The sequence below is a fragment of the Anoplophora glabripennis genome, unplaced genomic scaffold (genome assembly GCF_000390285.2).
Source record: "Anoplophora glabripennis isolate ALB-LARVAE unplaced genomic scaffold, Agla_2.0 scaffold4, whole genome shotgun sequence".
Classification (NCBI taxonomy): Eukaryota; Metazoa; Arthropoda; class Insecta; order Coleoptera; family Cerambycidae; genus Anoplophora; species Anoplophora glabripennis.
In genome coordinates, this window is record NW_019416568.1 from 2,422,320 (window position 1) to 2,445,695 (window position 23,376).

At 36.2% G+C, this 23,376-nt stretch overlaps 6 protein-coding genes across 6 annotated transcripts; 4 read left to right on the top strand and 2 right to left on the bottom strand.

Annotated features, from left to right (window-relative positions):
- Positions 1–459: 459 nt before the first annotated feature.
- On the top strand, positions 460–3,508 carry LOC108917351 (cullin-5). The gene is made up of 6 exons (XM_018723901.2): positions 460–634; positions 689–1,226; positions 1,528–2,377; positions 2,436–2,735; positions 2,798–3,134; positions 3,191–3,508. The coding sequence occupies exons 1-6, from the start codon at positions 626–628 to the stop codon at positions 3,476–3,478; spliced, it is 2,322 nt and encodes a 773-aa protein (XP_018579417.1). The 5' UTR covers positions 460–625; the 3' UTR covers positions 3,479–3,508.
- Positions 3,509–3,770: 262 nt separating this feature from the next.
- On the top strand, positions 3,771–5,696 carry LOC108917376 (protein downstream neighbor of son homolog). Its single transcript, XM_018723933.1, has 2 exons — positions 3,771–4,927; positions 5,013–5,696. The coding sequence occupies exons 1-2, from the start codon at positions 3,851–3,853 to the stop codon at positions 5,568–5,570; spliced, it is 1,635 nt and encodes a 544-aa protein (XP_018579449.1). The 5' UTR covers positions 3,771–3,850; the 3' UTR covers positions 5,571–5,696.
- A 95-nt stretch (positions 5,697–5,791) lies between these two features.
- Positions 5,792–6,735, bottom strand: LOC108917400. Its single transcript, XM_018723963.1, has 2 exons — positions 6,512–6,735; positions 5,792–6,448 (listed from the first exon to the last, which is right to left on the bottom strand). The coding sequence occupies exons 1-2, from the start codon at positions 6,588–6,590 to the stop codon at positions 5,865–5,867; spliced, it is 663 nt and encodes a 220-aa protein (XP_018579479.1). The 5' UTR covers positions 6,591–6,735; the 3' UTR covers positions 5,792–5,864.
- A 331-nt stretch (positions 6,736–7,066) lies between these two features.
- LOC108917398 (protein Spindly) lies at positions 7,067–9,101 on the top strand. Its single transcript, XM_018723959.1, has 5 exons — positions 7,067–7,661; positions 7,720–7,913; positions 7,971–8,156; positions 8,214–8,342; positions 8,402–9,101. Exons 1-5 carry the CDS (start codon positions 7,155–7,157, stop codon positions 9,078–9,080), a joined length of 1,695 nt encoding a protein of 564 aa, XP_018579475.1. The 5' UTR covers positions 7,067–7,154; the 3' UTR covers positions 9,081–9,101.
- A 706-nt stretch (positions 9,102–9,807) lies between these two features.
- On the top strand, positions 9,808–12,810 carry LOC108917358 (acyl-CoA dehydrogenase family member 9, mitochondrial). Its single transcript, XM_018723909.1, has 8 exons — positions 9,808–10,600; positions 10,652–10,871; positions 10,930–11,126; positions 11,191–11,295; positions 11,359–11,544; positions 11,595–11,764; positions 11,816–11,952; positions 12,532–12,810. Exons 1-8 carry the CDS (start codon positions 9,914–9,916, stop codon positions 12,753–12,755), a joined length of 1,926 nt encoding a protein of 641 aa, XP_018579425.1. The 5' UTR covers positions 9,808–9,913; the 3' UTR covers positions 12,756–12,810.
- A 525-nt stretch (positions 12,811–13,335) lies between these two features.
- On the bottom strand, positions 13,336–22,928 carry LOC108917416. Its single transcript, XM_018723979.1, has 5 exons — positions 22,655–22,928; positions 18,736–18,907; positions 15,813–16,091; positions 13,648–13,754; positions 13,336–13,535 (listed from the first exon to the last, which is right to left on the bottom strand). The coding sequence occupies exons 1-5, from the start codon at positions 22,713–22,715 to the stop codon at positions 13,366–13,368; spliced, it is 789 nt and encodes a 262-aa protein (XP_018579495.1). The 5' UTR covers positions 22,716–22,928; the 3' UTR covers positions 13,336–13,365.
- Positions 22,929–23,376: the final 448 nt, after the last annotated feature.

Consider the following 23,376-nt stretch of genomic DNA (forward strand, 5'->3'; position numbering starts at 1 on the left):
CCCTCCCGCGCTAGCCTAAGGGCCACCTTAGCAAAGCGCATCCCAGGCTGCATAGCCGCACTACCCTACCCAACCATACCACACATAAACATGACACTACCCCCGGGGTTTACACAGACGAGCCGGCGAAGCAAGAAGAGCGCCAGAAGAAAGGGCCCTAGCCGGCGGGGCCCAGCCAGGACAAAAGGAGGTCCCACAAAGCGCCTACACCGGCCGCATTTGCGGTCGGGGTAGACGACGGATGGGGCCCACCTACGAAGGCTGTCCAGGCCTACACGAGATGAGGCAGGATAAAGAGGGATAATCCCCCTCGATCCCAAATCATTGAGGCCAATTTCTAGCCATAGAATAATGGCGCGGTGAGTTGTTCGTCACGATCACAGAGTACCCAATTCATAGAATCCAATTGGGTACTCTGTGGTCACGATCGTGACGCAGAACGCACCCCCACCCCGTCCTTCCCGAGTTTGCGATGGGAAAATTCGCGTGAATGGGGAGATTAAAGCGAACCAGTGGATGAATTTATTAATATGATTTTATCTTATTTTTAGCGATTTTAATGTATGAAACGGCATCGCGTCTCGTTACCTTTTGTTTTATGTGTTTATTGGGAATCTAACCTAAAATGCTTAAGGTAAAACCTTTGTTTATTTGATCGCACCGTACAAATAATGTTTGTGATTCGTAGGAAAGGGGGCAGCTAAAATTCGAAGACAAATGGCCTTACATGGGCCCGATCGTTTTGAAATTACTGAAACAGGAACCTGTTTCCCCTGCCGAATGGCAGGAGTTATTTTACGATGTACACTTGGTGTGTTTGTGGGACGAAAAGGGACCGATTAAGCTTAGAGACCACCTGCACGAGGATATCGTACAGTTTATAAAACAGGCTCAAGCTAGAGTTCTAGCGCACAGACAAGAGGAGGCTTTGCTTAAGGCTTATATAGCGGAATGGAGGAAATTTTTTACTCAGTGTAATTACCTTCCTACTCCTTTCCGGCAACTGGAAAGCAGCTTGCAGGGCAAACCCACGTCCGGTGGGTCCAGTATGCAGAGCAACAGCGGGAAAAAGGGGTCTTCGGATGAGAGCATTGTCAGGAAGTTAATGTTGGATTCTTGGAACGAAAGTATATTTAGTGATATTAAGCATCGATTGCAGGACAGTGCCATGAAGTTAGTGCATGCTGAGAGGAATGGGGAGGCTTTTGATTCCCAGTTGGTTATTGGTAAGGCGTTTTAAAGTAACCAATTTTTTATAATTTATACTTTTGGTGACTTTGCACATTTATTATCACATTTCTATAAAGCTTTGTTGTAAAGCATTACTGACAAAGTGAATATGGCTAAAACTTTTTTTGGTTTAGAAAACACTCCAATTTTTTTTTTACGAAAATAGAGGAAAAGCCGTGTCATTTTTTCAAAATTTTCTATTTAGGGTTGTCGAAATAAAGCAGAAATATTTAAAGTGTACGAATTATTGCAAATGTTCCCAAGTCCCTTTCGATCACACAAAATTTCGTCCGGCAGGTGTGCGTGAATCGTACGTCAACCTGTGCTCCAACACCGAGGACAGACTTCAGATCTACCGGGAGAACTTCGAGGCGGCCTACATACAGAGCACGGATCTGTTCTACCGCATGAAGGCCCCCGAGCAGTTGGCCACGAATGGAGTGCAAGCTTACATGCGCTACGCTGACTCCAAACTACGCGAAGAGGAGACACGGGCGCAGCGCTACCTAGAAGCGGGGAGTAACGGCGTCATACAGTGCTGCGTCAAGGTCCTGGTGGGCAACGCCCTGCCGGTGCTCCTGGCCGAGTGCGCCCCCCTGATAAAGGCCGGCGAGACGGAGAGGCTACAGTTGATGTTCCGCTTACTAGAAAGGGTGCCTGAAGGCGTCCAGCCCATGCTTAGGGAATTGGAGAATCACATAACGCAGGCGGGACTAGCCGATATGGTCGCCGCCGCCGATATAATCACCCAGGACTCGGAAAAGTACGTGGAGAGGCTCCTGGAACTGTTCAGGAAGTTCAGTAAGTTGGTGCACGAGGCATTTTCGGACGACCCGAGGTTCCTAACCGCCAGGGACAAGGCCTTCAAGGCCGTCGTTAACGATACGACTGTGTTCAGGTTGGAGTTGGGGACGGGGAGGAACCTGGGGGCGAAGACGGTCGCCCCGGAGAGCAAGTGTCCCGAGTTGCTGGCGAACTACTGCGACATGCTGTTGAGGAGGACGCCGTTGTCCAAAAGGCTGACTAGTGAGGAGATCGAATCTAGGCTAAGGGATGTATTACTAGTTTTAAAGTACGTTTCTAATAAGGACGTTTTCATGAGGTACCACAAGGCCCACCTGACGAGGAGGCTGATCCTGGATGCCAGGTGAGCGATTTTTACAGTAAGGATGCAGACGTTATTTTAAATCGCAAATTTTTGGCAGTGCCGATAGCGAGAAGGAAGAAGACATGGTGGAATGGCTGAGGGAGGTGGGTATGCCGGCGGACTACGTCAACAAGCTGGCCCGGATGTTCCAAGACATAAAGGTTAGCGAGGACCTGAACGGCCAATTCCGGACGTCCACCGCCAGACACGACGCCATCAACATTAAAATATTAAATGCCGGCGCTTGGGCTAGGGGCTCGGAGAGGGTGACCGTTAGCTTGCCCGTCGAACTGGAGGATTACATCCCGGAAGTCGAGGACTTCTACAAGAAGAAACACTCCGGAAGGAAGCTGCAGTGGTAATTTACGTTTGAATTTGTTTTGTTTCGCAAAGTTCTCTGAAAATATATTTGCGTTTAAGGTATCATCATATGAGTAACGGAACGATAACGTTCACCACGAACGGAGGCAAATTCGACCTGGACGTGACGACTTTCCAGATGGCCGTCCTGTTCGCGTGGAATCAGAGGCCCCACGATAAAGTTAGTTACGAGAACTTGCGACTAGCCACGGAATTGCCGGACGGGGAGTTGAGGAGAACGCTCTGGTCCTTGGTGGCGTTTCCCAAACTGAAACGTCAGTTACTGTTGTTTGCTCCAAACGTGGCCGCCCCTAAAGACTTCGGCGAGCACTCGTTGTTCTGGATCAACCAAGACTTCGCGCTTATCAAAAACGGGAAACCGCAGAAAAGAGGAAAAGTTAGTATTCGGAGAGAGTTTGAGTTGTTTTACGGTTTTATTTTTTTTTTTTTTAGGTTAATTTAATAGGACGCTTGCAGTTAAGTACGGAAAGATCGCAGGTTGAGGATAACCAGTCTATCGTACAACTGAGGATTCTCAGGACTCAGGAGGCAATAATAAAGATTTTGAAAATGAGGAAGAAAATATCGAATGCCGCTTTGCAATCCGAACTGGTCGATATTTTGAAAAATATGTTCTTACCTTCCAAAAAAATGATTAAAGAACAGCTCGAGTGGCTAATCGAGCATAAGTATATGAAAAGGGATGATGATGATATTAATACCTTTATTTATATGGCATAAGTTGTTATTATTGTAATTAAAATTATTGTTATATAATTCGACTTTTTATTTCAAATTAAATTATATTTTTTAAATACAATGGGTTTTTTACTTATGATATAACATTTTTTCTAAGGTATTTTAAGTAGAATTTTTCCTAATTTAGAAGTTTCCTTGTTTGTGAATAATAGGTTATAATTTAACAACGTAAAAAATAACCTCACATTTATGCGCATCGTGAAAAATAGACTTTTTAACAACGTTACCTTGACAACTTGTTTTCAAATAATTGACATTGACAGTTGATAAATGGGTTAAGTCTACTGTCTATTATTTGTTTGTTTAATCAAATTTTTTGAATTAAACCAACGACCTTATCAAATAACTCATATAATGCATGGAAGCCCAGAGAAAGTCGCTCCAAAATGGCATCATCCATTGGAAGTAATGAAACTCCATAAATTAAAACAGAAAAAGAAAGCCCTGCAAGCCAGAATCAACGGAAAAGCTCCAAACAACTCGATCGATGGTGCGAATAAAACTTCTTTTGACGAAGTGTTTTCAGCCAAGAAACGAAAAAATCCTTTCGTAAAGGATACCGACTGTAAGAAAAGCAAAACCGAACCTTGCGTACTGGACGAATCCACCGATCAAACATTATTTAAACTTCTCCACCAAAATGCCCCTGGTCCTTCAACGAACGTCACACTCACCTCATTTAACAACATACTCAGTAAGATTGACGCGGAAGAAAAAGAAATAGTGGAAGTTGTAAAAGCTACAGGAGAGAAATGGTTACCCATCGATTGGACTTTAAAGTATAAAGCGAGATTATTATCGACCAACCCATTTCCTTGGAACCAGAAACTGAAGATTAGCGAGGAGGCCAGTGGCGTTACAGCTTTCACCCGCTGCCTAGACAGTAACACAGCAACAACACTTGACACATCGCCAAATGCAAAGTTCCATCAATGCTGCCTGTACTGGCAGCAACCGTGTCTGCCCTGGCTCAATTTATTTCCACGCAGCAGCATGAAGGCTCAACCAACAGGAAACAATTTCACTTTAAACAGTACAATAAGAGAAAGTTTGCAATCGGCTTGGTGTGACAGCTTACGTTCTTTGTACCAGTTGATTAGAACCAGACAATGTCCATACTTTTACGCCTGCGCTAATAACTTTACGGTACTGTTTCGTGCCGCGGGAATATGTGGTTTTAGCGACGTCCACGTGTTAATAACTCCGACGACTCGAGGTTTTCGGCAAATGTTGAAGCAGGAAGATATCGAGTTTGTTATGCCTTTGAAGAAGAAACGGATTTCGGATTCGGGTTATGAAACGGATTCTACCGTCAGCGAGCAGGAAAGTGTATGTGAGAAAGCGTTGGAGGAAGAAGAGATGCCCGACGAGAACTGGTTGAAAAGTATGGGTATTAACGCTGAAGACATCAAGCAGATCAATTATATGCAGGTATGTTTTATTATCGTCCCTTTTAATTCGTTAAATTATTGTAATATTAAAAATTGTGGAAAATTTCTTAAGCATCCATTTGTAGGAGAAAATAATCCACAAAGCCGAATGCGAAGTCGATAACAGCGAGCAAAGCCTGGTTGTGGTTCAGGGCGTAGAGGTCCATGCCTTGTATAACTTCCTATTGAACTGTAAAAGCGCGACAGCTTTCACAGGTCCACTGGCAGGCGTACCCCCGACACTCCTGGCCCCGGTGGCATTCCACGGTGCTTCCTTGCAGTCTCTCAAAGTGCGTGATAACAAAGTGAATTTAGACGGGGCAGATTATTACTGTTTAGACATATCGGGGCCCATTTTACCCACGACGACTCACAATTTATTCTCCATTAATCCTCCGGAGCATAGCGTAACGATGACTTTTAACGGTATCGCTAACACTGAACCGTTCAGTAAAGTTCAGAACGCGGAGAGAAAGTCCGACATTGAAAATAAGGGTAGTGTAGTGTTCGGCAAAGAGAATTTATCGGATTGCGGGCTTTTGCCGAAAGTACTTAAACATTTCTGTGCGGCCGATGTTAAATATGTTACGAACGTGGAGTGTTTGAAGTATACTAGTGATAATAAGACCTATATGTGGTCATAACGTGAAATTATGTTCGGTAATTTTAAGGGTCAGAATCGACAGTATGTAATTTTTATAACTGATTGTGTAAAACATTTGTTATAGTTTTCGAACGACAGTTGTCCGTTGAATAAATTATTGTAGTTGTTTCTTCGTTTTTTTATCACCTGAATTTCCTATTTTAAATCAATATTCCGAGAAACGCTTGGAAACTTTAAATTTGATGCATAAAAGGGAGCGAATAAGTTAAAAAAATTTGTATTTCTCATACATATTTATACAAAACAGTAACAATATCTGTGCTATAGTCATTAACTATACATCCTCAGCATTCCTTTTTAAAAACTTAAGATAATCCTCAAACGCCTTGACTTTCCTTTCTTCAATTTCCATTTTTTTAGTCATTAATGCCATTCGGTCCTCGTGTCTTTTCTGTTTCTCACTTTTTATACAAGAGCACTTTTTCTTTGTGATTAAATCTTTATTGCCGTCACTAACAGAGTTTTCTTGAAGCTTTCCAATTTTTACAGAACTACTATTTGAGTTGGCAATTATATATCTAAACTGCGGATCGTTTGCTATAATGTCGTCTAACTCGTTGAAGAATTCGAACTTCCCCGGTCCCCTATTATCATATTTATGTTGTCGATAGACCCTTAGTAAATTTTTCCATTTAATTTCACATTTTTCGGGTGCTTTGTTTATGCCAATTTTCGCTAACTCTTCGGAAATTAAAATCCACTGACCTTTCTTCTTTTTGAAACATCTGAATTTGTCTTTGTGTAGAGAAAATATGTTTATAAGTGCCAGTGTTTCATTTTGGGTCCAAATAGTAATATTATTCCAGTTTTTAGGCGGCGCTTCTTCGAATACAATTTCATCGTCGTCATCGCTTGCTTCTATAAATTCAAAATTATTAAATATAAAAAAATATTACTGATTCTCGTTCTTAAATTATTTACCAGTTCGCTTTGATTTCTGAGGCACCAAAATACGATAATGACATTTCTTCACAGGATCATACACTTCTACCGAATTCATCTGATCTTGATCAACTTTGCGTTCTTTTGATAATCCCTAAATTTTAAGTAACCTTTCAACTTTCAAATGATTAATTATTTTGTGTTTTAAGGCTTATCACAAATGTATAATAGTAGTTATTTATCATTATAAATTCAACGTAACTGGAAAATATTTTATAGGGAATTTTATTTTTTAAATAAATGTATATCTAGCGTAGTTCTGACTGGTAAACAATGAGAGGTAGAACTACTATGTAAGTACAACGTCCTGCAATATATTTTTTTTAGATTTATGCATTTAATCCCAAAAATTTATATTAGTTTATATATCTGTTATCATATATTATACGACGTTGGTGTTAACGAATAAAAATGTATTATCTCATTCAATGAAATTTCATAGTATAAAAATATGTTGTAGTAGTTCAAATAAACGTTATGTATTTTAAGTTTTTAGACAATAGAAATGAAACTCAAACCAGAAAATACGTTATTTTAAAATACAGATTTATTATTCCGATGTAGAAAGCAATCAAAGCATTGTATGTTTTGAAGAAAAAGTAATTAGTTTTTTTACATTAATATGGCGAATGTTTCAATATTGCCCGAGGACTATGAAGGATTAAAAAAGGAGTATTTAGTAGTAAAAATGAGGTTGGACTGTGTTAATCAGGACCTGCATGAAAGCAACAGACAGTTAAAAATATACGAAGCGCTACAGCTGGATTATCAAGGTGAAATTGAAATATTACAGGCAGAGGAGAATTCTCGTAAGCTTAAAGAAGAAGAAAAAATTGCCCAACTGGAGGAAAATGTCAATAATGTAAGATCAAAATATAATAAACAAATCGAAGCACTAGAAATTAAATCGACTTTGAAAGAAGAGGAAATCAAAAAATTGAAGGCCGAGATAGAATTTCTGAAGAAAAATACTGGTACGCAGACACCCGCCGATGATGAGAATAAGTTACTAGAGGAATTAATAACCTTAAAGCATGAAATTGAGGTTCTATTGGAAAAGAATGAAGAATTAGAATTATCCGTAGATATACTCCAGAAGAAATGTTTTTCATTAGAAGAAGCTTTCACTGTGAGTATAAAGTTGTTTTAATTTATTATTTTTAGTAAATGTTAGTAATGTTTTTAAGGAAACTAAAAAAGAATCGTCTAATTTAAAAGAAAGCTTGTCTTGTAAGAGAGAAGAACTGATGGAAGCAAACTATTTGATACAGAAATTAAACGATGAACTGTTCTGTCTTAAAAGCGAGTTAGAATCGTACAAGAATAAGCCACTAAATACAGAGAGTAAAGGAAACTCGTTATTTGCTGAAGTAGATGACAGGTATGGATTTTCATTATATTAAAAGTGCATTTGTCACGTTTTTTACATTTGTTACAGGAGAGTATATTTACAAAAAACTATTAACACTATGAAGTCTGAATATATTGCCATGAAGCAAGAACGTGCCAAACATTTAAATACGATCTCTCATCTGAAAAAAGAAAATAAAACGCTCTGTGAGCAATGGAAGATGGACATGGAGGAAAAAGAGGACGACCAACATATGGTGATTAAATCCTACAAGTAAGTTAATCGTTTTTATTTAATTATTTAATTTTTTCCATTCTGCTTTTTATTTAGGGATCAAATTCAAATTCTGGAAAACCTGTTGGAGAAATACAAAGAAGACTTGGCCGCTAAGCCGGTGCTCATTTCTACAGGCACATTCGACGAAATCGAATTCTACCAGATAATGCTCAATAACAAATTGTAAGCGTAGTAATAGAAACATTCTTCCGATTTTCGTGTAATGTTTAAATTTTCCTTAGGAAAGAGCTGGAGGAACTGCGAGACCAGTTCAGATCGAGGGGTTTAACCCACACGTTACTATCCACCGCCCTGAAAGAAGCGAACAAAGAGATACGGAAGTGGCGACTAGAGGCCACTTTGAAGCAGTGCCAGCTGGAGATTCAACCCGGCGATACAGTGTCCGAGAGCACCGTAACGGAGAAGACAAACGAAGTAATGGGGGAGCCGCGGATCGAATTGAAGCCTACCAAGAAGGGGCCTCACTTGGCATGCAGGAAGGAAGACAGTTGGGTGATGGAAAGGAGCGTGGTTGTAAAGAAGGAAGACGAAGAACCAGCGAAAGAAGTTAAAGAGGTCATTACTATAAACGATAGCATGGACGATCTGCAGGTCATCAGGTCGGGCCTTGACGAGAACCAGGAAAGTCACGAAGAGAAATCAGATCACGGTATTTTGAAAAACGAGAATATCGTAGCAAAGACCGAGGACCATAAAGATACTTACGTCCAAGAGGATCCTGTCTGTTTGGTAGGAAAGGTTCGGGATGACGAAGGGAAAGAAAATATTTGTGAGAAAGCTCCGAGGAAAGTGACGTTCTCGCAGAGCACCGTGTCACCCAAGGCGACGGACAGGACCAATTTAAGGGCTAATTGTAGGCGAATTGTGGGACCCAAACCCATTTATATACCCAGCGAGTAGCATCTGTCTTGTTTTTATAGAGCATGGTTATTATTTGAAATAAATTTGAAGTTTGAGTATTTTCTTAATTTATTTTCAGTTCGGTAGGTACGATGTATTTTTAAATAAATTAGTAGACTGCGACATCCTAAGAATTCAACTAAATCGTTATTGTCGGATGCATTAGTTACTTTACCTTGCAGAGTAAGTGCACGTTGGCTGCATTACACAAAAAACATAATACAGTTACATAAATACATAACCTTTTTAATAAAACAGCATAAACACCCCGACCAAAATTCAAAACAACCTAAAAGGAACTTTGTGACGTAAATGTCTCTATATTCATATTTGACACTTGACAGCTTTGACATTTTTAACACGCACAGTAGAAACAGGACAAAGAAAAATGGATGGAAACCAAATTGTAGACGTATACGAAGATGATGAGGTTGAACGTGTTTCTCAAACACAGTCAGATCATAATTCGCCTAGTGCCCCCAGTGGTGAAAGCGCTGTCACGCCGGCAAGATCTCGAGTACGTTGTAATTATTCGTGTATCTTCTTTCCCATTGTTTTTATTATTACAGTAGTAGGAATTGCAATGTTAATATATTTTAAAGCTTCTGGCTACCATCATCGACATTCAAAGGAAGAGAAGAGGACACGGATCGTATCTTCTTAACTTCTTCAATTCTGTACATCTGTCAGTGTTGGTCTGTGGTACAGAACATCAGAAGTCAGAACAAGAATACAATTTTTGGGGTTATGTATTGCGGTTTGTTTTTTTTTTTGTATTTTCTTGGGTCTTTTAAGCAAAACTGTTTTACATCAACATATAGTGTAATTTTAATATGTTAAGTGCAAGAATTCTAAACTGTTGTAAACTATTTAAATATAAGAAGTGGTCAACTACACTGCTAAATGCTGAATATGTATTGTCTACTCAACCTGCCATTCAGTCCACACATGAAAAATATGAGAAACAACTAAAAGATTTTGAAACTCTGACTACAGTTATTAAGAAGAAAAGACAAAAAAAACCTCAAAGGCCCCCTTTTGCGAAAAATCTCTTTCTAGGGGTGTTTGATACAGATGTTTTATCTTATCCAGAACTTGAAAAAGAAGATATCGATTGCATTGAACCGGCAGCCGCTGCTGTAGAAAAACTGATGAAGCAAGAACATATGGTCAATTGTAACACATTATCTGATAAAAATTTTAGGCAAAATTTGTCCGATTATAAAACAATTGGTCTTCAAGCTCCTCAATTGATGGACGGTAGGGAATGTTCTGTTACAGAAAGCAATAAATTTTTGGAAGTACTGTCGTGTCATAATTTAAGAGATAACATAATATTTAACGAACAGTTAGGTGTCCAGATTCTAGTAAAATTTGCAAATGATCAGCTGAAGAAAAAATATCTCCATGGAATAATGAAAGGTGATAGCATTAGTTGCTTTTGCATGTCCGAAGCCGACTTACCTGAAATTACTTCCATGAGAACCAAAGCCGTGATATCAGATGATAAAAAAACTTGGGTAAGGCAAGACGCTTTCGACTAAAACTTTCGACGACCTTGTAATTTTCAGATTTTAAATGGGGAGAAAGCGTGGGTTGTTAATGGAACTTCAGCTAACCTATTAATCGTTTGTGCGATGACGGAACTTGTTGTCAGAGACCTCATTAAAGAACCAAAATTAACCTTGTTTATAGTCGATAGGAATTCCCCAGGTGTATCTTACACCAAAGTGGACACAAATGACGTAGAAATGGCTAATATTAGTTTTGATAACACGCAAGTACCAAACGGTAAGGAAACTGACGTATACTGTGTAAAAAAATACCATAAAAGTAAATTTTTTATTAGAAAACGTTATTGGTAAAGTAAATAAGGCTGACGTCATTTTATCGTCTATTATGAACGAGTTCAGATTAAGCTCTGGTGCAGCTTGCATTGCAATAACCAAGCAAATTTTAAATCGACTCGCTCTGAGCATGTTAGAACAATCCAACGATTCGAATATGTTGTACAAAACGGATGCTGTTAGAGGGAAAATTGCTGAAGTAAGTAAAAGTTTCCTGATTAAAACTGCGTTATATAACTACGTTTTTCCTTTACCGCTTTTAGTTGACTACAAAGTTGTACGCAATGGAGAGCGTATTGTATTTAACGACGGGTCTCATCGATTCTTACGAGAATCAGGACTGCGAGCTCGAAAGCGCCATAGTTAAGGTGGGTCGAGGAAAAGTCAACATTATAAGGGGTCACGACTGCTTCATTTCCAATTTATTTCAGATATTCTGCTCCCAAAGTTGCTTAACCGCCTCCTTAACCGCCTTGGACATGGTAGGTATGCCGGCTATATCCGAATCGCACTGGGCCAGCAAATTTCATAAAGATATCACGAGACATCTGTCTTTGCACGAAACGAACGACAGCTTGGAAATAATGACCGCACTTTTCGGATTACAATTCGCCGGGGTAAGTTTCGATTAAAATCCGTTTTATTATTTACCGAAGTAAGCTTGTAGGTGCAACTCAACGAGAGGATAAGCAAGATCCGGAACCCGTTGTTCCACGGAAGTTTCATTTTGAGGAGAATGTGGACTGACAGGAGAAACGTCGGAGACGACCCTAAGTTGGATTTACGGTTGGGGGATTATCTGCATCCCTCCCTGGACATTGCTTCCAAGCATTTAGAGTGAGTATCGGAAAAGCGTAGGGACTTCGGATGAGTTCTCGCTTGTTACAGGTATTGCGTGAAGAGACTGGAATTTGCGACGGAAGTTCTTCTGGCAAGGTTCGGGCCCGACGTCGTTAACCAACATATAGATTTGCGCAGAATAGCCGAGTGTATTATAAATATATACGTTATGACCGCGTGCTTGGGTAAGTACCGTGGCATAGAATTCAGTAAAAACGATTTTTTTTTTAATAATTTTTATGTTTGAAAAACTTGTCCAAGATAGAAATGTAGGGGAATACCGGGATATCGAAAACGGTCAAAGATACAGGGTGGCTCAAAATTTTATCATTTCATCACTCGGGATCCATTAAAACATCAGTTATTTTTAAGTTTTTAAAGACAGTATGTCTAAATATGAACTAATGCACAAATAACAGACTTTCCCCCATTTTAACGCAGATTTTCTATAAAATGGAGTTAGTTTGAAACTTAAATTATTTTTTGGTGAAAAGAAATTTGTAATTTACTTGTTCAAAAGCGGCAAATTACAAATTTCTTTACAACAAAAAGCAATTTGAGTTTCAAACTAACTCCATTTGATAGAAAATCTGTGTTAGAATGGAGGAAAGTCTGTTATTTGTGCATTGATTCGTATTTAGACAAACCGTGGAATAAAATCTATAAAAATGTAGTGCTGGTTGCTTATTTGCGTCTCTATTTTTACAAAAAATTATTGATGATGTGAGAAAAAAATACGGAAATTAGTATTAATTTTATTATAGGGAGAGCCTCGAGGTCATACTGTATAGGCCTTCAATACAGCAACTACGAGATGCTCATTGCGAGCGCCTTTTGTTCCGGGGCGATGGAAAGAGTGAAGGCCAACGTGAAGAAGATAGTCGAGGGGGAGCATGTTACCAACGACGAGAATTATAGGGCGATATCGAAACGTCTCTTCCAGTCGAAGGAATATTTCCTGAAACACCCGTTGTCTCGGAATTTTTAAGCGAAATGTAAATACAGTATTTATCTGTTGAGAGATTAAAGTTTTTGTTATCGTCTGTCTTTTTTTTTTTAATCGATTGATTAAGGTGTGTGTATGTGGTGAAACTTTTGAAAATAAATTTTTTTTTACTAACTTTTTCCAAAAATGCCTCGAGTTAAAATAAATTATAATTTTTAATATTCTTAAAGGTTGTTTATCTACAACTAATACTATTGCAGAAAACAGAAAAAGAAATATTGGTACCGTTCATAAATGATTGCAAGTCAGTGACCGTCTCTAATATAGGCAACCAACATTGCACGGTTGGCACTATCAACCACAAATACCAAAATCCTAGCATCACCCATATTAATGATTCGTTTACGATGAACAATGACAAACTGTGATGTTTACACTCGAGATAATGCAATCGCTGATAGGTTGAATAGAATTTCTTGAAAAATTACAGCAATCGTCAGTCGATGAAACAGAATGTTGGGTTTTAACTTGAAATTAAAACGCTAGTTTATTATTTATTTGTTTCGATACTAAATCGCTTTATTATAAAGCATACTTTTAAAGTATATACAGTACGTTCAAACAATCACATGTTTAAAGGACGTTTTTACCCTTAAGGATAAAACATAAGCGCGTTTTGAAGCAGCCTGAGTGGTGAGGATTTGCAGAAAGTTCTCGACGAGGGGCACGGGTATCGTCTCAAGCATTCCGATAGGACTCTATCGCATTCGCACAGCCTGCTTGCACAGGAACCCGGTCCTCCGAATTCTCCGTGGTCTACAGCTGAAAAAAAAACACTTTTATGGTGAACAGGAATCAAAGTAAACCATTTTCAGTCGTTTTAAATAAAACATTATCTTGATTCTATTAAATTTATTTAATTATTCTAACATACCACATATTGGACGGTTGTAGTAACATTTCCAAAAATAAGGCACGATGTATTCAAGAAACATGGGACATTTTGCTTTATCGTAGCACCAGTCGTGCGTTTTACAACACCTACAATTATAAAGAATATGAAAAATATTTATGCATCCTCCAAATATAATTATTTTTTCCAAATTTTCCGAATTCAAAAACAATACAAAGAAATCTTTTCGAATCATTGAAATCGTATCACAAGGTTTACAAAATACATGTTAGGTGGCGTGTAGTTCAATTGTTACAGTTTAGTGACGCGCGCTTGAAATTGCTGTAGAACAAACATCTATCGCGATTTTTACTTATAAAACCAGAAAAAAATAGTGTTAACAGAAAAATATTAATCATCCATAGTCTACTTTTTTACGATTACGCGAATTTAAACTGCTTTGGCGTTTTTAAACGGTTGAACTAGACGTGCTGTGATTGTGACTGTACTTTTCAGTTTTTGTGCATTTTTGGTATTTCGGTAAGTACCTATTGATTTTGTTTATACAAGTGACCATTGTAACAGTATAGCAGCGTCAGTATACGTAAAAGGTAGCTAATTAAAGTACCATATTTAAGTTGATTTTTCAAATTAACTTGGCAGGTAGCAACAAGGACTCCAAAGTTGCCTAGTTTAGCCGCTAGGGGGCTAGAGGGCGTCAAAGGTGCTTTTCCCAAATAATTTTAAAACGCTTTTGTCACATTTAAATGAAATTTGGTATGATAGTACTTAGGTATAGCTGTTTTATATTGAGAATTTGTTCATGAATAATTCACGAAGATTTTCATGATTTACGTAATTTATCAATTTATTCATAGAGGGTTTGATTTTACATTGTTTTAAACTTCGTAAATTTCTTTGAAACAAAAACAGCTGCTTGCTGCTACCAACTTTGCAAGCAAGTCGTAGTAAATAAAGACAAACTGAAAATGGATACATTTTCTTGAATAAGTTGGGATTATTTTTTTTTAATTAGATAACAAGGAAAAAAATTGTATCTCTATAAAAAACGTGCTAAAGTAAATAATATGTAGGTAAATAACTTAACCTCAATATTTTTGTTGGTACTTCTAAACTTCATTTTACGAAAATTGGAACATGTTCTAATTTGTGAAGAACTTCATGAAAATGTTATTTGACAGCAAATTTGGTGCATGTGAACTGCTCGTCCAGTTTCTCACGAAGTGACTTCATGAATTAATTCATGAATAAATTCATAATGTAAAACAGGTATTATGCAAAAATTTCACTCTATTAGTAGCAAGTGATAGCAATTTCAGTTCGTATTTCGTCATAAAAACTGACTTTTGACAAATACTTAATATTAAAATATTTGCTCTTTTTTTTGTGTTTGATAATAAATATCAAATAACGCTTTGTGGATTTTTGAAACTTGCAATCGCCATTATCAGTAACCCATAATTCAGTAAAAAATTATTGTCGCTCCCATTTAGGATTTTCTTCAGTTTGCAAATTATAAACAGTAGTTTCTCATCGAATTAATCTAATTTGGTGTTTCTCAAATAACTATAATTACAGAGATTTAAATTTGATAAAGTCACAAATTACAAAAAGGAAGAATATAATAAATCCGACACCATGTGCAGATAGTAGCATCAAAATTTAGGTGATTGTTTTAACTAATTCGGAAATTAGACTAGTGAATAAAAATGTAGTGACATTTGGCACGTGACTATCCAGAAAAAATCTAGATACGTACAATGTAGAAGCTGAAGTTTGTTTTGCGTAAATTAAAATATCCGTAAATGTGTAAATAAAAACAATATCCATCAATTATGGACACAGGCCATTCCGAACACTTGCAATACGGTGTAAACAATAAACCACGGTAATAAGAGCACTATGAAAACCACAATAATACTGTAGAAATAGACATTTGTCAAATTAAATTAGCTGAAACCACCATACATCCCCGTAAGTCGGGAATAACGATGTACAGTGGTCACAAAATGTATGCCGCACGGATATCAAAACGCAATTTTCCCGTTAGAGGTCGTAACCTGCTATTAGAGGGACGTAACTTCGCCGCATTTAAAATTTAACATCGTTATCGGCACATTTGCGTTTTTTTCCGATTTTAATACACCCTCCGCGAGTAAGGGTAAATGAGTGCGGGCCCCACTCACCTGTCTATCCCATCGACGGCGTATCCGGATCCTAAAAAGCCGCAGTAACACCCGTAGCCTTTGTAGGCTAATGGGTTGCAGCCAGTAGCGCAACTAACCATATTATACAAATGAAAAACACCCCGTTTTGTCCGTTGTTCTTTGGGGAGGCCCGGGGACCGGCCCCCCTTTTCGGCGTACCCGGAATGATTAACTGACAGCAGGTCGAATTTTATTTGGCTCAGGTTTGGTGCTTTCAAGGCCTGTCCTTTTAGGTAGAGGGTTCCCGTCGAGTTCAATCTGGAAAAGGTGGAATGGGTTATCAATTGATGAGTTAGTTTTAATGGAAATTATAGCACTTAAAGGTAAAAAATGGCAGAGAAAGAGAAAATTTTCAAGTTTTTTTGGCGACGTTGAATGTTGCCCGAGAAACATTGGCTGAGCTGGAACAAATAAATAAATAAAAATAGCATATTGTCAAGATTAAAACGAGTTCTTAGTTCGTAATTGATTTATTAGTGCAAATTTGTCAAATATCTATACGTATAAGTTGTAGCAGAGAATGGCCACTCAGCATAGTCGATCGAAAATCGCTCATGTTTCCAATCCAATACTAAAGATCGCCCGCAGTGCTCTGAAGACATGAAGTCTGTCACAACAGCCACCCAAACAAGTTTAATCTAATAATTGGCTGTGGTGATTTAATTTTTTCCGATATGCATGCATATCGAGATCAGAGTTACTCCTATTGACCTGGGTGGATCTGTTTTGAGGAGGATGTGAGAGGGGGGCAAGCAAATTTTTTCTGGATTACCTTCAGTACAACTCACATAATAAAAGTGGAGATCCCCAGATCTGGGCGAGGTCCGGAACATTTTCAAAATTGCAAAAATGTTGAAAAATTTCAAGAAATACCTATTTTATCTGAGTTTTTTACTTATATCTTGGAACCTATGCATTTTGGAAGAATATTGACGAGGAAAGAAAGTTTTAGAATTGAATTTTGCACAGTATACTGTAAGTTAAAAATATTTAAATTTATTACCGATGTTGCAAAATAGCAATAATTGATGAAAAAAGGCAATATTATCAAGTTTTTTTGGATAATTTTTAAAAAATATTTTAATTGTTCCGAGGGCATTCTAATTTTGGTAAAAACAACTTTAGAGTATAATAAAATAACACATCAAATTTCATTAAAATCGGTTCTATAGTTTTCGCAAAATAATTATTTGAAAAAAATTTGGAAAACAAATTTTCAAAATGTTGCACAGCCTCAAATAAAGCATGTAGATACTTGAAAATTTTTTCACATAGAAAAGACCGCTCAACCTTTCAAATGGTTTTTGAAAAATTGAAATCGGTTGATTAGGACGACCACAGTAAATTTTTAAAGTAAACACTGTTTTTTTATATTTACACAATTAGATTACATTTATCTATTTTCAATTGAGTTTTTTTCAAAAACTATAGTTTTAAAGTACCATTTTTTCTTAATTTTATCTGTATTTAACAAAAAAGTTACTTACCAAATAATTTTTTTTTAATTTGTTTAAACAAAAATTATTTAAATAATTGTAATAATTATAACTGAATACATTCATATTCAGAGTGTTGAAATATATACGTAAACAAATATTTTCATTAAAAAAATGCAATAGCATAGGGTAAAATATACAGTATGTTTAATGCATAAATAATAAACTTTGTTTATAACAAAATATGTGCAAATTAGACAGTTGGCATTAAGATATTCGAATTCCTTGGCTCGCGAGACATCGGATTTCAAAAAAATATCGAAATTGGTCCATTAGAAGCCGAGATAATGCAATTTTTTTCGTACCTTCGCATTTTGAACCTCCGAATTCAGTCTCGAGGCGAAAGCCCCCTCCCCCACTTTTCGTGTTTTGAATCACATTTCGCGCGTGCGAGCGACAGCTTTTCCGCTGATTTATCTATGTTGCCGATAACTTATGAATATGAACATTTTTTCCAGCTCAGAACTCGGAAAAACGAAGCCACTGAATCAAAGATTATTGCTAAATTGTTTATAAATTAACGGTAAATATCCATAAACTTTGACCGCTTATATCTCGAGAACCAATAAACGGAATTTAACTTTTTTTTTAAAGAAGCGTCTTTCCGAGTACTTTAAAATTATAATTTTTGAAAGAAACTAAATTGGAAATTGATAAATGTAATATAATTGTTTAAAAATAAAAAAGTGTTAACTTTAAAAAATTACTGTGGCCGTTCTAATCAACCGATTTCAATTTTTCAAAAACCATTTGAACGGTTGAGCGGTCTTTTTATGAGAAAAAATTTTCAAGTATGTAGGTGCTTTATTTGAGGCTGTGCAGCATTTTGAAAATTCGAAAATTCTTTTTCAAAAGATTATTTTGCAAAACTATCGACCGATTTTAATGAAATTTGATGTGTTGTTTTATTATAGTCTAAAGTTTTTTTTACCAAAATTATAATATCTTCGGAGCAATTAAAATATTTTATAAAAATTATCCAAAAAACTTTATTATTTTGCCTTTTTTTCATCAATTATTGCTATTTTGCAACAGCGGTAATAAATTTAAACATTTTTAACCTACAGTATATTGTGCAAAATTCAAATCTAAAATTTTTTTCCTCTTCAATATTCTTCCAAAATACGTAGGTTCCAAGACATAAGTAAAAAACTCGGATAAAATAGGTATTTTTAAAAGTGTTTTAAACATTTCTGCAATTTTAAAAATGTTCCGGACCTCGCCCAGATCTAGGAATCTACATTTTTATTACGTGAGTTGTACTGAAGGTAATCCAGCAAAAATTAGCTTGCCTCCTCAAGAAGTAGGATATTTCGACAGATCCGCCCTGGTCTACTAGTTCTGGTTTGGAAAATGTCATTTTGACAGTTCTTCGTCAAATTGCGGGTTGGTAGCGGAATACTTACAGTTTTCCTTTTTTCATTTTCACGGAAGGTCCAAACATGTTATCGGCATACGTTACTAGAATGTTTACATCCTGGAGAACCTGTAAGTTTTCTGGTGGATTTGAGACAGGTACCCAACCGTATTCACTTCCTGTTTTCTCGAGAGCCTTATCTAAGGCACCAAGAACAGTATCTGAAAAGATATTCATATTTTATCAATCAGTTATAGTTCTGAATGTCATAATTGTATTTTAGGGAGTTGCCAATATATTTCGGAGTACCCTATGTGCCTACAGAAGGTTTAGATTTACTTTTAACTATTTTTATTTCAGATTAAATTAGGTTAGGTTCATAGTATTCTGTATCACCCTATTCCACGAATTTCGATCCACTTTCCCCATCTAACTATTTTCCTATTTCTTATAGTTTCCAAGATACCAATGCATGCATAACCGAAATGGTCCACACGGTATTTCCTGTCGAGCGAGGCCTATCTACGCGAAATAACAATAACAGTACAATTAAAAATTGGGATAGCAATAAAACCACGCTGACCATCAACCTGCATAGCCGATTTACCGGGGTGTATGTAAAAATTATGTTGTAGTTGAATTAAATGGGGTTGTAAATCTAAAGAACGAACGGCGCTTCTGTAATTTGTGAGCAGTTTTGTGCAATACATGATTTGCAACGGCAGTAAATTGCGTGGAAACGGTTTAGAAAACTTGTAGTTTAAACAACAAGTGTTTTCAATTTATACGACACGTTTTGCGTTTATCTAATGCGATTACCATAATCGAATGCGAAGAAATGCAGTCAAGGTCATATTGTCTAGATCTTCTTTATATTTTCTTTATTATTTTCGCGATAAAAACTTTTTTATAGAAATGAATATAACGAGCGTTCAAATAAAAACGTGGTCGAAGTTGGCTCTGACACATTAGACGTAGGTCGTAGCTTATAGTGACCAACTTAACCTCATTTCTCAACGAGCTGTATAGCAGCTGTCAGTTTCAATAACAAAGCGGCGATATAGCGCTTTGACAGATGAGATGACGTTTAAGTTCATTTGCTATACGCTACGCCCTACGTCCAAATTTTACATATTTTAACTAAGTTTTTAATTCTTCCGAATATTGCATATAATCAAACCAAACACTGGCTCTTTCCGAGAATTGATGAACGGACTGATATCTAATTCATTACGATTAGAAAGGATTACTTGGATTCCCACGAAGTGTATTCACCCACTATCCAATAATGCTATATGTGTACTTATTATGGCAACTGAATTTAATATCCCCGCAGTTCTAAATGGTGAGGGTATTGTTTCCCAGTGTATTAATATGACAGCTAATTAATTTATCAATGTTGTGTGTGGTAAATGACAGAATCAGTCTTAAAGGGGGAATCATGAGATTAATCTTGATCTTATCTATTATGCGGAATCTTTGCGTTGATGTGAACTCGGTATTATTGCAAAACTTTCAATAACTGGTTTTATTGCTGTATTCCGAACTCCGAACATAATAAAACAACGACGTAGTAGTTCGGTGTAGACCATTAGAATTTTTAGACAATGGAAATACATCGATTGAGGCAAGAAATTGAAATATAGGTTAGATCTGTTAATTTTTCCGATCGAATGCAAGTTTTTACTAAATAAAATTTTGTTCGATAACCGTGGAGACTTTAGACGAAGTTGCTCGTCTAAATTATAGTTAAATTTTCTTTTTCAATTGCCAATAAATACAAGTCTTTGAATTTCGTAACTTGATCTTAAACATAACCTCACTATCGTTTATTACTGAAGTGTATTTCCTAAACGATTTGATGTATATTTCATCAACGATTTGATGGTACGGTTAAAAGTAATTTGTAAAAGGTATAGTCAATTTTTTGAGTTGATTTAAAAAAAACATTCCAAACAAAGATCATGTTGCAATTTTTTTATACAAGTATACTCTTGCCTATACTACTACAAGATGCTAAAGAAAATAGTTGTGTTTTCAACAGTCTAACATAATATTTTTATTTCAGTGTCACCCTAAATGCAGCCTAATAGGACACCCACAATGGTTTAGTGATGAAAGAGTGCTAGTGATAGTGACTGTAAGTGACTGCGTAATCGGATTTATGTTGATTGCTTCCTTGGAAGAGGAGACCTAGGTTTGAGATCTCCAGGATATCAAATGTAGATCTTGGGTGGGTCAAATCTTCTGAGGAATCTATTGTAGACTCACCGATTTGGCGAATCGCGAGTGAATGTTGGGGACACGTTGGTTGAAGTTCAATGGTAAGTTTTCTTTTTGCACGATATTATGTATGTGTGTTTAGGTAATTCCTAGAAACAGACTGTTCTCAAGGAATTTACTTAAATTCAGGATGTTCAGAACGATTTCAAAACAATTTACTCTGTAGAATGTACATCAATGATAATATTTGAATGAAGAGAATTTATCAGATTATTTTTTTTAAACAAACATTATATTGGTATAAAAATGTGTAAAATTTTTATTTTCTGATACGAATTTAAATATCACAGGGATTCTTTAAATTTAAATTTTCAACATCCTCAGTTTTACGAATTTACCTGATTTTTTTGCGCACCTATTTATGCAAACTTTTTCTTTTTTTTCATCACTCAGTATAAGGATTACCTTTGTTTACAGGGTGTTAGAAATTTGACTGCCTTAATTTTAACAGACGATAGAATACATTAAAATAAACAAAAACACCTTATATGACTTGGATCCTAAACTCAACCATTTCCGAAATAAAAATTATCAAAATGTGGTGGACATTTTGAGCATATGTTGTTTGTTTTGTATTTGTGCGTTTAAAAATTACTGAATTTTGCTTTTTGGACGACGTGAATCTTTGGGTAGTTTAATTAAATATATATTTTTCAAATTCATAATTCGATTAAAACTTAAATTCCTGTTTTATAATTACTAAAATTCTAGCTAAAATTTAAGCACAACACTATCTTCGCACTACAAAATCGATACATTTTGTTTTATTTATTTAAAAACTGGAAAACGATTGTCTTGAAATTTACTAGATGTTTCACAATAATAGTTGTTTACATTTTTTCCGTAGGACAAGTCTGCCGCGTGCACACGTATGCAACAGATGTTTAGCGATAAGTTAAGTGCTGTTGTCACGTTGTGATGAAATCTCCCCAATATTAATACTCGGTGTATTTTGAAAACTGTTAATCTTTAGTTAGTTTATTTGAATACAAATTAATTTTGTAGCGCCTACACATGGTGATATCTACAAACACAAATCTCGCCTTCGTTGTTTGTCTTTAAGTATACAATTTATTTAATGAAAACAAAACCGTTTTCTTTAAAAAATGTTTTCTCGGTGTAATAAAGTAAAATCTGACATAAAAGAATTCTTAAAACAACGTTCTACGGTATTTAATTTGGTATAACAAAATTGGTACTTAATTTTTAACTTTCCAATTGTTATTCTTTTATTTCTTGATGGTTGAGGGAACTTTTATAAAAGTCAACTTGCGATAATTCCCGAAAATAAGGCGACTGTTTCCAACATAGCTATTTATAAGTGGTGTGACTTTGTTCCGAATAAAAATTCACATTTGGTTTTTTATATTAGCCAAAGGTTCGGGAAAATTTTACTTTCTTATTGACTTTTAGCATAAAAAGTTAAAGCAGTATTTTTTAGACTTTCTTTCTACGAATGGTACAAATTAATAATGTCTAAATTTCTTCTTCTTAAAAAATACCATGAAGTTTGCCTGTTTCTTACTAAATTTTCATTTTGGATTAATTACACAAAAAGTGTAAAATTATATGCTTAATGTAAAATGTAACTTCATTTGTATGACGTAATTTTGCTTTACCTGCTGTGACCATGACCGAGTGTGTAATTTTACTTAAAATTTTTATGAGTGTTTCTGTTTACTTACCAAAAAGAATCACATAAAAAATAATCCACGTGAGCTTAAAAACCATATCGAAATCACCCATATTCTAATTTCTCTTTACTGACATCTCGCAACGTGAATCGAAAATGACCCGCATATTTCGCGAACTATTTTTTTTAGAAGCAAGCTAGTGCCGCAAAAAATTTCACGGGTTATTAATGAGAGACCGACTTACAACGTTTGTTGTAAAGCGGCAACGCAAATAGTTTGTTAAATTGTCCGTAAGTAGGCGGAACGACGCCGCTGTTTATGCCGAATAAACAATAGCGTTTGAAGTGAAACTGAAATTTGTCCTGGCCAGGAAAGAAGCAAATTCACCACTGGGAGTATTTCACTCGAACACTTCCCCTTTCGTTCTCATATTTCGTGCGTTATTAACCAGTTCATTGAGATCTAAAAGGACAATTGTACCTGTGTATGAAATTGCGGTAATTAAGCTGTGACAAATGAGTGCCCAGCTTTAACTTTCTACTGGAACTTCCGTTAAGCTAAGAGGGACCTCTTCGGCGGATCTGATAGGGACCGAACTTAGCGTTACACTGAGAAAACAGATAATTTATTAATTATTACTGAAAGTATTGGGAGAAACAACATTTATTAGAGTAAATTAAATAATTTATTTGTATTTGAAGAAGTAATATTATTGTTAAAGAATAAATTTATTCCCAAGAAGTTCTTAAATATTTTATGTATGTATTAATTTC

Coding starts and splice junctions, on each gene's coding strand:
- LOC108917351 (XM_018723901.2), top strand. Junction 1,227..1,527: donor TGATTCCCAGTTGGTTATTG/GTAAGGCGTTTT, acceptor TTCGTCCGGCAG/GTGTGCGTGAATCGTACGTC. Junction 2,378..2,435: donor AGGCTGATCCTGGATGCCAG/GTGAGCGATTTT, acceptor AATTTTTGGCAG/TGCCGATAGCGAGAAGGAAG.
- LOC108917376 (XM_018723933.1), top strand. CDS start 3,851: ATGCATGGAAGCCCAGAGAAAGTCGCTCCAAAATGGCATCATCCATTG. Junction 4,928..5,012: donor AGCAGATCAATTATATGCAG/GTATGTTTTATT, acceptor ATCCATTTGTAG/GAGAAAATAATCCACAAAGC.
- LOC108917400 (XM_018723963.1), bottom strand. CDS start 6,590: ATGAATTCGGTAGAAGTGTATGATCCTGTGAAGAAATGTCATTATCGT. Junction 6,449..6,511: donor TCAGAAATCAAAGCGAACTG/GTAAATAATTTA, acceptor TTGAATTTATAG/AAGCAAGCGATGACGACGAT.
- LOC108917398 (XM_018723959.1), top strand. CDS start 7,155: ATGGCGAATGTTTCAATATTGCCCGAGGACTATGAAGGATTAAAAAAG. Junction 7,914..7,970: donor TTTGCTGAAGTAGATGACAG/GTATGGATTTTC, acceptor CATTTGTTACAG/GAGAGTATATTTACAAAAAA. Junction 8,157..8,213: donor ATGGTGATTAAATCCTACAA/GTAAGTTAATCG, acceptor CTTTTTATTTAG/GGATCAAATTCAAATTCTGG.
- LOC108917358 (XM_018723909.1), top strand. CDS start 9,914: ATGTTAAGTGCAAGAATTCTAAACTGTTGTAAACTATTTAAATATAAG. Junction 10,872..10,929: donor TAACACGCAAGTACCAAACG/GTAAGGAAACTG, acceptor ATTTTTTATTAG/AAAACGTTATTGGTAAAGTA. Junction 11,765..11,815: donor ATTGCTTCCAAGCATTTAGA/GTGAGTATCGGA, acceptor CGCTTGTTACAG/GTATTGCGTGAAGAGACTGG.
- LOC108917416 (XM_018723979.1), bottom strand. CDS start 22,715: ATGGGTGATTTCGATATGGTTTTTAAGCTCACGTGGATTATTTTTTAT. Junction 18,908..22,654: donor TTTTTATGTGATTCTTTTTG/GTAAGTAAACAG, acceptor ATATCTTTTCAG/ATACTGTTCTTGGTGCCTTA. Junction 16,092..18,735: donor AAAATGAAAAAAGGAAAACT/GTAAGTATTCCG, acceptor CACCTTTTCCAG/ATTGAACTCGACGGGAACCC.